The sequence below is a fragment of the Pseudophryne corroboree genome, chromosome 8 (assembly GCF_028390025.1).
Source record: "Pseudophryne corroboree isolate aPseCor3 chromosome 8, aPseCor3.hap2, whole genome shotgun sequence".
Lineage (NCBI taxonomy): Eukaryota > Metazoa > Chordata > Amphibia > Anura > Myobatrachidae > Pseudophryne > Pseudophryne corroboree.
This window is the reverse complement of record NC_086451.1, coordinates 414,588,242-414,604,366: the sequence shown is the minus strand read 5'-3', so window position 1 is coordinate 414,604,366 and position 16,125 is coordinate 414,588,242. Positions and strand designations below refer to the sequence as shown.

Here is a 16,125-nt window from a genome sequence, read left to right as displayed (position 1 = left end):
ATCGCCACGGCATACATCTCTGAATCAGGCGTATTATTAATAGCACACTAATAACAATCTGGAAATAATGACTAATTTACCTTAGATTTAGAAAATGCCATGGAGAAATATACTGCAGTGATGTGTATTAAGTAACTAAATTATTTCTCTCTCAATGCTACTGCCTTCACAAGGTTCTAACCAGCACGTGTACAACTTTCCCCTCAAGTATACTATTGCTGTACCCAGATAGCTCACAGACACACATGTATAGTTATCCATACACAACAGCAGCTACACACAATATTCTGCACTAATATACAGTACATCTGACGAAAATGCCAGCAGGGTACAGAAATGCGTTAGCCGTTCCTTATTGCTTCCAGAAGGAATTTATGCTAAGGTAGATTAATGTGAGTTGAACAAGCGAACCATTATATTATAAATTAACTCAGCAGGCTGTTAAAGAATATCCCGATGTGGAATTGGTGCCTTAGAGGACTGACCTTAGCAGCATATACGGAAGCAAGTTAGTGGGGCAGACAGGGTGAACGCCCTCCGTGACCATGGCTAATGTACAAGCATATAACAAGCCGGAACAATACGAGGATTAGCACCACCCCACCGCTAACACTATTCGATACTAGCCACACCCCCAGAGTAACGTACTTTACTAACCAAGTATGGTCAGTTAGCGGTCTATGTACTAAGCTTTGGAGGGAGATAATGTGGACGGAGATCAAGTACCAGCTAATCAGCTCCTCTCATCAGGGGCGTTTCTATAGAGGAGGGGGCCCGTGTGCACCTCCGGGTGCGCCCCCTCCTCTGTACGGCGCTGTAGACTCCGGCATTGTGTCAGAGTCTACTGCGCATGCGCAGGTCTCCGGAAACATGGCACCCGCCATGATCCGGAGACCAATTTGGCTACCGCGCATGTGCGGCGGCCATTTTGGCGCCGATTTCCGCCACGATTGCAGGTCCCGGCGCTGGACTCCGTAAAGGTAAGTGTTAAAATGGGTGCAATGGGTGCGGTGTGGGCCTCCCCTGGACCCAGGGGCCCTTGTGCACCGCACCCATTATAGAAACGCCAATGCCTGTTATATTTCATACACAGGGGTAGATATATTATCGTGCGGGTACAATGCTTCCTGCTTCACCTCTTTACCGATGCGAAGTAGGAAGCAGCAAAGCCTGAGATGCCAAAGTGGGGGAGTGAAAACTGCCCCCTCTGGCGATCGCTGCCACAGCACACAGCGCATTAGCCTAGTGCTGATGCGATGTGTCTCTCCCCTGGCTGGTTCCAGTGCACATGCGCAAGATCTTGCTACTCTATCGAGATCTCATATGCAGCCGGTAGCGTTCCATCGCGCAGCCAGGCTATTGCTTACCCTGGCTGTGTTGTGTGGGCAACGACACCTGCAGCTGTCTAAATCGATAGCTGCAGGTATCGGAATGGTCAGTGCTACTGACTGTTCATACATTGCCCCTGCATATAATTATACACAGGGGCACATAGTGTCCCTGTCACTGAGCACACACTGCCGCAGTCTTACATGGGGGAGAAGCAGTAGCAGCGGACATAACATGCGCTGATACCACTTCTCCCCCATATCGGAGGATCTTACATCTTCTCCACAGCCTGTAACATGGCGGTTAGGAGCTGATTAGCTGGCACTTTTTTGTCTCTCCACGGCTTAATCACAGTATTTACTCTGCCAGACAGGACTGATCAACCCCTGTGTAATTGTAACGTGACAGACAAAGCCCACACATGTACTATATTTATTGTGGAACATTGACCTCTATAAAAGGGCATAGAATATTTATCTTGTAAACTTACAGTATCTATAATAACTCACGATTATTTGGACCCACTTGGAGTGAGTTTATTATATCTATATGAATATTTATATTTTGTTTTTATTGAGTCAATAAACTTATGATATATATTTGTATACTTGCTTGGGCTTCAGTATTATTACTGTGAGAAATCCAATCAGTGGAGTGCAATACCATGTTTTAATTGTTCCTTTCATAATATTGTGCACTAACCTGGCGATCATTTCTTTCTCCTTGTTAGACGCATGGCCACCACTTCCCAGGACCTTAGCTGGAGTAGACAGGAAGTACAGGCAATGGTTGCTGAAGTACTGGTTGATGAGAAGCAGAAGGATCTGTAGAACAGAAAGGTGACATTGTGTGAGGTGAGGATGACACCATGGAAGCGCAACACTTCATGAGTATGGATCCTGCATGATTTGGCATTCTTTGTCCATTGATAAATGTATACAGTATATCATTTTATGTCAAGCTGTATCTGAAAATCACAGCCCATTTATCACTTTCATGTGACTGAATGAATGAACACTTTTATTTTACATGGGGTTTTAAAATAAGTATTTTTCTTTGTTTTGTTTTTTTCTTCAGTTTAGTTAAGAACCATGCAACAATAATTTTTATCTGCAAGTTAGCCAATTAAGGCATATGTTGAGTGGTTTCTATGGGTATCTAAACATTTTGGCTTTGTTAGCAAATACTCCCCCCAAATGTTAGATGGACATAGGGCAGAGGTTCTCAAACGCGATTCTCAAGGTACCCCAACAGTCCAGGTTTTAGGTAAATCCATGGCTCAGCACAGATGGTTAAATCAAATTGACTGAGGTGCTAATTAAGGCACCTGTGGCCAAGCATGGATAAACTTAAAACCTGGACCGTTGGTTTGCCTTGATGACCACGATTGAGAAGCTCTGACATAAGGAAAACAGACACATTAGATGCACCCACCTTTGCAAAGAACTTGATTTCTCGTTCATGTGGAGATTTCTCTACTCTGCCGCTGCTTACCACAGCCTCTAAAAGCACAAAACAGTAACACTGGTACTGAGTATGACACAACCAAAGACCATTGCTAGTGACAGGACAGAATGATACAGTACAAGTATCTGTCTACATTAGATTGTGGATGCATTTATGCTTTTATATTAGGTTCTGTGCAAGAAGGTGATGCAAGCTTAGCTGCAGAGTCCACAAAGCCTCGTACCCAGGTGAGCAATAAACTCCTGGGCCGTGTCCATTAGCTTCAGGAGTTTCTGCAGGAAGCCATAAGCAAAGCGTTTCTCAATGGATGAAGTGTCCAGCTCCATATCTTTCAATCCCCTTCAGAAAGATAAAGGTATGTCAGCACAATCCCATTCACATCAATTTTGTGTTATGCAGGAACTGTCAGTCCTACTCACCTGGTCACGGAATAACCATTGAGCTGGAGAAATTTCAGTAGCTCGTGTGCCTTCTCTCTGTCTCGGGCCTTCTCTTTGGCGGTTAGGGTATCATAGGGTACGAGCAACGGATGGGTGCCACCTCCTGCAAACCAACACAAATTACATATTGAGTGCTGACAGGAATACATGCATGGCAGAAGGATGGAACACTAGTCTCTCAGAGGTATACTGCCCGCAGAGGGAAAAGGAAGGATACCATAGGAGTGTCTTGGTTTGGATGGTACAAAGCAATGGAGCATTGGGCAGGACACTGTATGTGCACATGGACAAGCGTTGGCCTATGGATGGTAGAGCACGATTAATGTGTTGACATGTAGTTTAATGGTTAAACGCTACAAGCTGTCTCATATCTGAGTGTATCCTGTTAGTTTGAATAAACATTACAATGGTTTGGAATCAACATGTATACTAACCTCCTTGCTCACCTACCAATTTGTAGGCATCAGCCAACATAATGAGTAGCTGATTAGGGTCTTACCTTTGGCCTCCAACTCATGCTTCTTCTTACGCCCCCATGTGTTGTGATAGTTCTCTGCAAGCTGCTCAGCCATTGACTACAACAAGGGGAAATACCAGGAATGGTGGTTAGTTGTCAATAATAAGCTGCTGACTTCCACCTACAAATGCCGCCCTGTGGCTCTATGTCTGCTTATCTAGCCATCATTTCCCTATAGACTGTAAGGTAATTGACAGGAAGTGGCCATTTGTGGTGGCAACTGACCGTTTTACAGGAGTGTCCGGAAAAAAACAGGCGTGATCTGGAGTTTCAGGGAGGGTGTCTGACGTCAGCTCCAGCCCCGATCAGGAGGACACAATCGCAGATGCTGAGTAAGTCCTGGGCTGAGCAAAGGCTGCACAAACTGATGTTTGTGCAGCTCTGCTAATGAAGCGAATGCACACTTGCACAGCTTTATTCCCTCCCCCTATAGGCGGCGACTATCTGATCACAGAGCAGCAAAAAATGCAACCCAGCGATCAGGTCTGAATTACCCCCTTTATTTCCTATTGAAACACAGAAATCCCAAATATTTATATGGCTACAGCGGCATTTATGGGGCCCCTAGGTTATTTGTGCTATATTGGGACCAGCTCATAGAAAGAGAGCACAGAAAAGTTGCCATTGGATTCGCTAGTATATCGTTGTAACCCTTACCTGTAGCTCTCTGGAGAGGGTAAGCCCAGTGAGGTCAATAGGGGTTGGACTAAAGGTTTGCACTGTGGGGTCATAGGTTGCCTAAAAACAAAGATGACAAAATATTGAGAAATTACCATAACAAAATAAACAATATAATAAGTGTTCTGAGAATAAATATATGTCAGAGTAAAGGTGACTAGGCGATGTGCTCCCAGGCTAGGCCACCCTACACTGTGCGATACCGCTAGCAATATCGCCCAGCGACATCATGCAGCAGCTAGCCGAAGCATGCTGCTTTGGACGATGAATCCAAATTAAGCTCCATGCATGGTCAAGACCGAGGGTCGTTAACGACCCGCGGGGTCACGCATTTCTCGTCGTCGGCTGCATACACACTGGGCGATATAAACGATATCACTCAGGAGGGGGAAAATGAGCGATATAGTTTACAATATCGCTAAAAGTGTATGCACCTATAGACAGTAACTGTGTGATGAGTGAGTAAGACAGCATTATGCTAGAATAGTTTTCAGCCATTTTGTATAACAGTAGCCATATGTTTGAATATAAAGAAACGCTTTTGCTTTAAGGTTATAAGTAATGCTGACATTTTATTAGTTAGAAAAAAGTTCCTCTGAGAACCAAGGTTAAGCTAATCACTTATCTCCTGGAACATGTTTTGAGAACAGTGATATTTTGAGAATAGTAATGTTTTGGGAACAGTGTCTACAGATTGACTCTCAAGGATTGTAATGTCTCATAACTTCTATGTGTGAGAAATGACGCTTATACTTATGTTTTGTGACGTATAACAAATTCCTGTATATGCCTATAAGAACCCCTAGACCAGGCATTCCCAACCACGGTCCTCAAAGCACACCAACAGTGCAGGTTTTAGTGATATCCGGGCTTCAGCACAGATGGTTAAATCAAAATAACTGAGGTACTAATTAAGTCACATGTGTTCAAGTCTGGATATCACTAAAACCAGGACTGTTAGTGTGCCTTGAGGACCGAGGTTGGGAATGCCTGCCCTAGACAATAAACTGCTTCAGACTCATCTTGTGGAACATACCTCGTGTCATGCCTACTTTGTGACCTCCCAATCGATTGGTGCAAGGTAATTTAAACAGACAACCGAAGGAACTTGATATAGGAGAAGGTTTTATCTCCAACACTAGCACTCTCAGAGGTACAGTACTGTAACATTGGGGTAACACGGATCACAAAGCGCTTCTCACCTGAGCAGATTGTGAGATCTTTCTAGTTTTTGTTTTCTTCTCCGTTCGGTCTTCTTCTCCTTCTCTGGCTTTTTCAATCATCCATTCCCAAGCTATCATGGCTTTCAGCGATTCTTTGATAGGCCAGCGATAGATCTCCTTGTCCTATGAAAGAGAAGTGATGGAGAGGTGAAAACCAATGTCCTCTCATTTTAGTTGTCCAGAAGAAGGTACCAAAAGGATGAGGAAGAACCAAATTGAAGCCTGGAGAGAGATAAAGTATATAGAGAGATAAAGTAACTAACCAATCAGCTTCTAACTGTCATGTTACAGGCTGTGTTTGAAAATGATAGTTAGGAGCTGATTGTATGGTACTTTATCTCTTTCCACGTTCTGATAAATCTCCTCTGTGGTTTTCTTTTGGGGGACGTGTCTCATGAACAGAACTTTTAACTTACCTTTTCCGAAAAGGTCTTATATGGCCGTAACATAGGATGAGTTTTGGCTTCTTCATCCACGGTTTCTCCATAGGACCAGTTATTTTGTATCTGTAGCATATTAAAAATGTGCAACATAAATTAATGATCCTGGCACAGAGCTTAAAACCTACATTACCAAACACAGGAAATATGTTCTCACTTTCTCAAAGGCCCACTTGTCATGGGTGTACTCTGCATACTTGTTGATGAAGCCATCTAGCTTTTCAGGGATGATAACACTGTAACAAATAATACATATAAATATTGTAGGATATATACTTTATATATAATCTATACCTTACAGTCCATTGAGATATAGTTGCCCCTAGTGTCCACACCGGCCCAAGTTTCTACACAGTACACATCTCATTCAGACTAGGAGTCGTCTTACTTTAAGGTCTCCGCAGGCTTGGGGTCAAAGTTTCCTTCAGCATCTACAGATGCCTTCTTCTCAGTCTTGGAGGAGTAGCTGGCATCTACGTAGTCAGGTGGTATAGCGCCAGCAATTGCACACAGGCATGGCATGGTGATCTTGTAGAGTTCAGCATCAAATTTCTATAAAAGGAGATTTATGGTAAGACTTACCATTGTTAAATCTCTTTCTGCGAGGTACACTGGATTCCACAGGGAATAACATTGGGGGTGTAGAGTTGGATCTTGATCCGAGGCACCAACAGGCTAAAGCTTTGACTGTTCCCAGAATGCTCTGCACCGCCTCCTCTATAACCCCGCCTCTAGGCACTGGCGCTCAGTTTTGTTAACCAGTCCAATGCAGTAGCAGGTAAGAGACGGTAGATGTTAGCCACAGAGACTCACATTCTCACGACAGGAGAAGATACCAGCGGCTAATGCCATACAAACCCAAAAAAGCTAAGTGCATCAGGATGGGCGCCCTGTGGAATCCAGTTTACCTCGCAGAAAGAGATTTAACAATGGCAAGTCTTACCATATATCTCCTTTTCTGCAGAGGGTACACTGGTATTCCACAGGGAATAACATCGGGGATGTCCTAAAGCAGTTCCTCATAGGAGGGCACGCACTGTAGCGGGCACAAGAACCCGGCGTCCAAAGGAGGCATAGAACCTAATGAACGTGTTCACTGAGGACCACGTAGCCGCCTTGCACAATTGTTCTGCGGAGGCGCCACAGCGGGCCGCCCAGGAAGGTCCAACAGACGGAGTAGAATGGGCATTGATAGCAGCAGGAGCTGGAAGACCAGCATGCGCATAAGCTTGTGCAATCACCATACTAATCTATCTGGCCAAAGTGTGCTTATTTGCAGGCCAGCAACGTTTGTGAAAACCAAAAAGGACAAAAAGAGAATCCGACCTCCTGACGAAGGCAGTCCTCTCCACATATATACGGAGAGTCCGTACTACATCCAAAGACCGCTCTTTGGAGGACAAACCAGGAGAGATAAAGGGCGGAACCACAATCACTTGGTTAAGGTGGAACGAGGACACCACCTTAGGTAGATAAGCAGGGCGAGTTCGAAGAACTGCACGGTCACGGTGAAAAATCAGAAAGGGTGAACGACAGGACAAAGTGCCTAAGTCCGACACCCTCCTAGCAGAGGCAATAGCCAGCAGAAACACGACTTTAAGGTTAAGACATTTAAGGTCCACCATCTCAAGAGGTTCAAATGGAGACTCTTGTCGGGCATCGAGAACAACAGACAGATCCCATGGAGCCACAGGAGGGACCTATAGGGAGGCTGAATCCATAAAATAGGATTTTGGTACTTAACAGATCAATCCTTTTCTTTGAATCCATAGGGGGCACTGCAGTAACTCTTGGATATGGACGGTGCGTTAGCAGGGAAAGACACATTTAAATATTTAAATGTGTAACCCTCCTCCTCCTCCATATTCCCCAGATGCCTCAGTGTTTTTGTGCTGAGACAAACTGGAGCGAAAGAGGGGATGAACAATGGAGAATTACATATAACATTATAATATAACGGACAACTAAAAAGTTGAAACGAGAACCGATAACAATCACCTTAACCTTTAAACAAGCAGGTGATAATGTGTACTATAAGTATAAATGGAACCTACCACAATACAGGTGAAACTGCTCTGGATGGGCGTCCAGTGCCCCCTATGGATTCAAAGAAAAGGATTTATCTGGTAAGTACCAAAATCCTATTTTCTTTTTCATCCACTGGGGGTCACTGGAGTACTCTTGGGACGTACCAAAGTTTCTCCCTTGGGCGGGAGAGCTGGTTGCCACCGGTAACAGTAGATGGCCAAAGCTAAATGCTGATGCCGCCAACTTAGAAAACGTGTAAAAGTGCACAAGCGTGTGCACTGACAACCATGTAGCCGCACGGCAAATTTATATCGTGAAAACTACACGACCTGCTGCCCATGAAGTGGCTGAAATAGATGCAGGCGGTTTATAGACTAGTATGAAATTAAGCCTGACGAATAGTTAGCTTAATCGATCTAGCCAAGGTCCGTTTGGAAGCTGGCCAACCTATCTTGCCTGCATTATATTGAACAAACAATGTATCTGTGTATGTACTGTAGATGTTCGGGCTACAACAATGCGAAGTGCCCGAACACCATTCCCATTACCTGGAGTTCCTGAACTTTCTGAGAAAGCAGGAACCACGATTGATTAATTTATGAACCGAGGATACTACCTTAGGTAGAAAAGCGGAATTCGTTTGAAGTTTCAACAGCCACCCCGTCAAATGCAGCCGCGCTGAATTGGGGTAAAGAAACGGACCCTGTTGCAAAAAGTATGGACGTAGCAGAATGGCCACAGATTATCTACGAGTAGACAGCAGAGATCTGAGAACCACACTCTACGAGGCTAATGAGGCGCCACTTGTATGACGGTCGTGGACTTCTCTTACTTGATTACATGAGTAAACAGGGGTATGGTGGAAATAGATACAAGGCTGTATGGCCATGCTATTGTGAGAGCATCCACTGCCTTTGGATCTCTTGTTTTGGACACATACTTGGGTGTCTGATGATTTTGGCGATATGCTATTAGATCCACCTGTGGGTAACCCCACCGCTGGACTAACATCTGGAACACTTGTGGATGTAACGTCCATGCTCCTTGGATGAAAATCCTGACGACTGAGTCAGTCTGTGTTCCAGGTGTCCACTCCTGGAATAAACAGTGTCGATAATATCACCGGGTGATTCTCGGCTCAAGTTATGAATAAAGAAATGTCTCGCATGGCCATGCTACTTTGAGTCTTTCTTGAAGTATGCGACTGCTGTTACGTTGTTTGACTGAACATGAACAGTGTGAGACTGTAAGATGTGAACTGCCTGTGCAAAGCCGTTTCCCGGGCATTGACAGTAATCTTTTCTGGTCTGACCACAGACCCTGAAGCTGACCATGTTGGACTATAGCTGTCCAACAGTTGATAATTGCGTCCGTTGTCAGAAAAATCCAAGTACAGACTCCGAATGTTGTATCTGGAGAAACTTGAGAAGCGATACTCTGGCCCCTGGAGACAACCGCTCTCTCTGATGATTTCTAGATGAGAGCCCGACCACTGTACGAGCAGATTAAGGTGAAAAGGACGTGAGTGAAATATTACGAACTGGAGTGCTTGGAAAGGCACCCTTATGTTTACTAACAATCGAATGCATAAGTGCACCGAGACTGTCCGTGGTTAGAGCACTAACTGTACTATGATGATGAACACTTTGTGCTTTTACCGCTGACAGATAAAATCATGTTAAACTAGGCCAATGTACGGCAGTAAATTATGCTGAAAGAGTATGTGTTGTTACAATGTATTGAGTAGTTGTCTAAGGTGGTCATTCCGAGTTGTTCGCTCGTTGCCGATTTTCGCTATGCTGCGATTTGTTGCTAAATGCGCATGGTACGCAGAGCACATGTGCTAAGTTATTTTACACAAAACTTAGTAGATTTGCTGGTGTTCGTGCGGCGCTTTTCAGTCGCACTGCTGGATCGGTGAATGATTGACAGGAAAGGGGCGTTTCTGGGTGGTAACGGAGCGTTTTCCAGGAGTGTGCTAAAAACCGCAGGCGTGTCAGGGAAAAACGCAGGAGTGTCTGGAGAAACGGGGGTGTGGCTGGCCGAACGCAGGGCGTGTTTGTGACGTCAAACCAGGAACTAAACGGACCGAGCTGATCGCAATCTAGGAGTAGGTCTGGAGCTACTCAGAAACTGCAAGGAATTATTTAGTAGCAGTTCTGCTAATCTTTCGTTTGCTATTCTGCTAAGCTAAGATACACTCCCAGAGGGCGGCGGCCTAGCGTGTGCAGTGCTGCTAAAAGCAGCTAGCGAGCGAACAACTCGGAATGAGGGCCAAAGTACAGAACTATTATCACTTTCATGCATCTGAGCTGAGCAATCAACACAGACATCACTTTTCACAGACATCACTTTGTGAATACCGGAGGCACTGATGAGACACCAAGCGACAGTTTCTGAGTGATAATGGTTTTGTTTTACCGCAAACCGAAAATACGCTGGTGCAGTGGCCAAACTGGAATGTGTAAGTACGCACTCTTCAGATTCAGTGAAAACCTGAATTCCTGCGGTTTAGACCCACAATCACTGACCACAGTGACGACATCTTGAATTTGTAGTAAGTGACATACTGATTGAGCCCTGTTAGGTTCAATATCGGTATGACTCAGCCGTCCGGTTTTGGTACTACAAAAAAAAAAATTGGTATATAATCCCTGAACCTGTGTTCCAGATAAATTAAAACTGCTGAGTCTACAAGAGACTGAATAGGGGTCTACAACACTGCCTTCTTGTCTGCTGACACAGGCAAATGTGTCCTTAAAAAACGCATTGGTGGAAAACCATTGAACTGCATTGTGTAGTCTTTGAACTCGAAATTGCAGGGCCACCTATCTGTTTTTGAAACATCAAATGAAATGTTTGAGGAAATGCTCATACAACCGAAGAGCAGAGATAGGCTGGAAGGCCGTCATGCCACTGGTGTGTCAGCTGGCTTTGTGTGTTGACAACGGCTAGTGATTTGTTGAAAAGCACGTTCTCTACCACGTGTACTGTGTACGGTTGTTGTTTGAGTACGGACTCAAAAGGACTGAGGTGTCAAAACTTTGAACGCTGGACTATCGGATGTCCTTTTAGGAACTTGTGTGTGCAATGGTAGGAAAACAGACTTTTCCCCAGTAGCCTGAGAAACCTAATTTGTTGTTTTAAGGACTAATAACATATCACCAGCATTTCACCATTTGTGAATCAGCCTTGGCCTCAAAGCGTCCGCAATAATAACGAGAACTTACTTGGCCAATATCCAGATATACCGTAGCCAAATACTCCGTTGATTCGCAAATGTGATCGTTTAGAAGTAAAAGGTGGTCCGAGGAATGACCCTGTTGTAGGCCTAATTTGAGTTGCGTCGCCTACACAACTACAGGCATGTTAACCCAAACTCCAACTAAAGCAATTCTAAACAACACTACTGCTGCAGTATAAAAGGACTTAGCAGGGCTCTCTGCTTATGCTGGGACCGTTCTTATAGCGTTGTTACAGATGGGACTGGAATAGTTAACTTTGTTAAACTAAAGAGTCCAGTGGTGACGAAATGTCACAGTTAGTTAGGGAAAGGATAGTAAAACAGAAATTGCTTGCACAGAAAGCGTCTATCGGGATTTAATAAAACCTCATCTGTTTCCTGAGATATTCAGGACTAGCATTGAATCGTCAGACTGTAACACAGAGTAAAACGGTAAACTCTGAGACAAAAGATGACTACTTGTATCTATACATGGACTTTTATACACCGTGCACAGTAAGACTGAGCGCTGTGGCTGCTCAGACGGTATTACTGAAACAGACTTAGCCGCCTCACGTTGTTCCGTGCAGCGGAGAACGGTGACTGTAAATCAGCCATTACACCAGCCATCGCTGCACAAGGAGGAACAGGCAGAGGTCCTTATTGGGACCCGTATGTATAAGACACACCGTGCAAGTGGATGCTGTTCTAATATCATGCATACACACAGCCACGAATAATTTTAACAAAAATAAATACATAAATAAATGAAGTGTGCGCGAGTGCACCACTGGCACACACTATATGCTGTGCAGTACGTGATATTGTGCAGTATGTGAAGAACCCTACCAACACCCCTGCCCCCTTCAGTGGCCATGTGTTGTAGGACGAACACCAAATTCCTGGAGGAAACAGGAATTGTAAATGGGGTTCACAGCATGTAATTTGTACTAATGTAAAACGAACACACACACACACACACAGATACACTCACAAATAAAAAAAATAATAAAAAAAAAATATATATATATATATAAAGAATATATCCTCATTATATGTTGAATAGGCTGTTTACCTATAGGTATGTAAACAGCCCTAACACCTATGGAATGCACCAGCTAGACACACCCTGTGCAGGCTCAGTATTAAACTAAGCTGGACTGAGGCCTTAATATATACATATATATATATATATATATATATATATATATATACAGTGACGTGCGGTGGGGTGAGGCAGGTGAGGCAGAGCCTTTCCTGTCATACTATCGTTCGAACCAGAGTTTTGACTGTATAAAGTATATAAAAAATATAAAGAATATATTTGAAATATCTTCTTTGTATTATTCTAATAATTTTTATAGCCAAAACTGTGGAGCAAAAAGTCTATGGCAGGTGAGGCAGTGTCTCATCTGCTTATCTTTTCTGCACATCTCTGATCAAAACTCAGCAAATTTCTAGGAGTTTATACTGCTGCACCTGTGTATAATGCCCAGATGTACCCTTTGACTCATACATTACCTTTAAATCTGTCTTTGGTGCTAGCCAGTGCCTCCTGAGCTGTTTAGCCCAACGCACGTCCCTGATTGATAGATAGATAGATAGATAGATAGATAGATAGATAGATAGATAGATAGATAGATACACCCCCACAGCCCTAAGTCAGTGCAGAGTGGCAGATGGATAAGGATAAATATAGCCCCATGGTGGCAGCGTGAGCTGACTCTCCGCTCACTGCCTCGGGGGGCCTTTTTTGTGTACTTTTGCACCTATAGCAAAAACCTCCCCCCACATCCCCCACTTTTTTTTTTTTTAAAGAAACCTGCGGCAGTATGGTGCAATGAGGGTGCATGCAGCAGCACTGTCATCCCAGTACTAGCAGGAGGAGGAGTCCAGCCAATCCAGCACGTTTTCTTCCCCTCTCTGATGCTGTTGCCCAATGTCTCGATCCCACAAAAACCAGAAGTGGGGACCCGCTGCAGCCGGCGCTGATGAGAAGGGGGACCTGCTGCTACCCGAGGTACACAGTGCTGCTTGTACTGAAGGGACACACACAGTGACGATTGTATCGTGGGGACAGCGTGGTACACAGTGCCACCTGTACCCCCTCTCTCTCTCAACCCTTCTTCTTTCTTCTCCCCTCGTCTCCTCTCTCACCCCTTTCTTTCTTTCTTTCTTCTCCCCCACTCGTCCCTTCTCTCTCACCCCTTCTCTTTCTCGCTCATTCTTTTTCTCTCATGTGCTCTTTCTTCCTCTCTCATATTTTCTCTCTCTTTCTCTGTATCCACCCTCTCTCTCTGCCCTGTTCTCCCCCACCCCCTCTCCCTCTTTTAACCCTCCCCCGTCTTACGCAACCTTATCTCTCACCTTCCCTCTCTGTCTCTCCTCTTTCTCTCAAAACCCTTTTTCTCCCCACCTCTCTTTCTCTTTCTGTTGCTCTCTTTTTTTTTTTCCAATATTGAAAATGGGAGGGGCATAACAAAGTGGGAGGAGCTATGAGTAGAGGGCCATGATTCTTAAACCGTCCCCCCTAAAAGTAAAGTCTAGATCCGCTACTGCTGCAGGTAAGCGCCTTATCCCCTCTGCTGGACTTCACCACCGGGTACTATGGAGCCTATAGCAAACAGATTTTAGTAAATCCGACCTGTGCTCCTTGCCCTGGTGGATATAGTGGGGTCCCTGCACGGCCACAGTGTCCACACCAGCGGCGCGGTCCGTCTCCTGGGACCGTGTCAGGATTGCGATTTCGGCGGGTCCCACCTGGGGGACCCTCTTACCTCCTCCCTAAAGTGCGGCCACACGATCCAGGAGAGCAGCAGCGGTGATGTGTGCCTTATGGGAACCGGAGGGACTCCGCTGCAAGTACCCGGCAACCAGGGCGCGGGAGTATGCAGCGCCACTGGGGGAGGTGGTGGAGCCGCAGCACAGAATGTCAGTGACATCCAGGGCATCTAGTGCCTATGCTGCGGCCCTTGAAGTCTTCTTTCTTCTCACAAAAAGCTCTTATTAGGGCTGCCTAACGCAGCACATCCTGTTAGCTGCCTGCACTGCAGGCACCAACTTACAAAACTGAGCTCCAGTGCCTGGAAGCGAGGATATAGAGGAGGCGGTGCAGTGCATCCTGGGAACAGTCAAAGCATTTAGACTGTTGGTGCCTCCGATCAAGATCCAACTCTACACCCCCAATGTTATTCCCTGTGGAATACCAGTGTACCCCGCTGCAGAAATAAAGACTTCCAGATTAATCTTCAGAAACACAGTGGTGATGTTCTTAATGTATATAAGAAATAGCATTTAGTAAGATGACCACATTACCTTGTGAGCCAGAGACTCAAAAATTCCCCAGAAGAGTTTCCTAGTGAGGTGAAGCTCTTCTTCTGATGAGACACCATAGTTAGCCCATCCCGTTGGAAGACAGTAGTATTTCCAGCAACGCTCGTAGTGATTGGTGAGTAGCTGAAACAGGCAAGGATGACGTGGGTCATGGCACAAGAGCATATACTTTGGACCGAGCAGGCGGTAACAGTGCTCCAAAAAAATGACTCTACAAGAATTCTTGTCTAACACAAGAAAGGCAGTCTAAGTAGCATTACTGGAAAAAATGAACGTGACCTGATGACGGCAGACATAAAAATAGTCAAGTCCTTACCTTCAGTGGCATTTTGGAAAACTCATTTAGAATTGGAACATCAAAGACCAGCCTTCGCAGGAGATGCTGCAGCATGTTCGGACGGAGATATCTAGAGAGTCAATGTGAGATTCAGTATAACCAACTGGTCTCAGCAAAATGTATCAAGAGGTCTATCAAGAGGCTACATACATAGCAAATAACCTTAGGGTGAAAACAGGTAATAACAATCCTACATAGATTACAAACCTACAAAGAATATTTCACCGGCTGCAAAATAATATAATTGGGGGCACTGTAATGTGGCATAATATGAACTGGGGCACTGCTTGTATGTCAATGTGAATTGTGGGTACTGTGATGCATAATGTGACATAATGTGAACTAGGGCACTAGTATGGGGCATAAAACTAACAACTGCTGCAGAGAGGAGTGTCTCTGGAAGTATTGGGAAAGGAGCCCCTTCAAAATGTTGCTATGGGACCCACAATGTTCTGGCTACGCCCCTGACTGTAACCACGCAGGAATTCGTTTTAAAGCACGTATGACGCACAAAAGAAATTGGCGGGAGAAACAGCCGCAGTCGCTACATCTGAACATTTCTTACCCAGAGTCAGACCCATTCACACACAGATGTACAAATGGTGCACGTAAAATTGATCACTGTAATCTAGCGCAGTAGTTTTGTTGCTCCCAGTTATCTATGCGAAAAAGATGCACATTTTAAGTGAGAAATACGCTCTGTGCAACTGAGTCAGCTTTGTCCTGGCGCATGCAAAGGGGATGTTTGCCGCAACTTGAGCCACAGTTTATGAGGACACATCTGTATAAAAGATATATCTATCACACTATAGTGCCTTCACTTCATATTGTGAGACACTGCAGTGCTCTAGTCCATATTGTGTAACATTATAATGGGCTACAGTTAATTGTATACCACATTATAATGAGTAGGTCCAGGGGCATAACAAGATACAGTATATAGCAGGCCCCAAGGCAAAAGTTTGCAAGGGCCCCTACAGTATGTACCCAGTGATGAAAAATTTAAGTTTCACAGGGAAAGTGGGCCCTCTCAGCTCTGGGCCTCATAGCAGCTGCACTTCCTGCACCTATGGTATCTACACCCTGTATATACATGTAACTGTGACAGGG

At 44.8% G+C, this 16,125-nt stretch overlaps 1 protein-coding gene across 11 annotated transcripts in view; it reads right to left on the bottom strand.

The window, feature by feature from the left end:
* The window catches only part of RYR1 (ryanodine receptor 1), a 247,739-nt gene that overhangs the window by 110,304 nt on the left and 121,310 nt on the right, over positions 1-16,125 (bottom strand). For all 11 annotated transcript variants that reach the window (XR_010183151.1, XM_063937896.1, XM_063937900.1 and 8 more), the window contains 12 exons: positions 14,995-15,085; positions 14,661-14,801; positions 6,483-6,646; positions 6,252-6,330; positions 6,071-6,160; positions 5,634-5,777; positions 4,411-4,491; positions 3,736-3,811; positions 3,216-3,339; positions 3,020-3,135; positions 2,764-2,831; positions 2,032-2,153 (listed from right to left, as the gene is read on the bottom strand). Coding sequence is in view for 10 of the 11 variants with exons in the window: in XM_063937896.1 (XP_063793966.1) it covers positions 2,032-2,153; positions 2,764-2,831; positions 3,020-3,135; positions 3,216-3,339; positions 3,736-3,811; positions 4,411-4,491; positions 5,634-5,777; positions 6,071-6,160; positions 6,252-6,330; positions 6,483-6,646; positions 14,661-14,801; positions 14,995-15,085 (1,296 nt within the window). In the remaining variant the exon portion in view is untranslated. The remainder of the gene's footprint in view (positions 1-2,031; positions 2,154-2,763; positions 2,832-3,019; positions 3,136-3,215; positions 3,340-3,735; positions 3,812-4,410; positions 4,492-5,633; positions 5,778-6,070; positions 6,161-6,251; positions 6,331-6,482; positions 6,647-14,660; positions 14,802-14,994; positions 15,086-16,125) is intronic.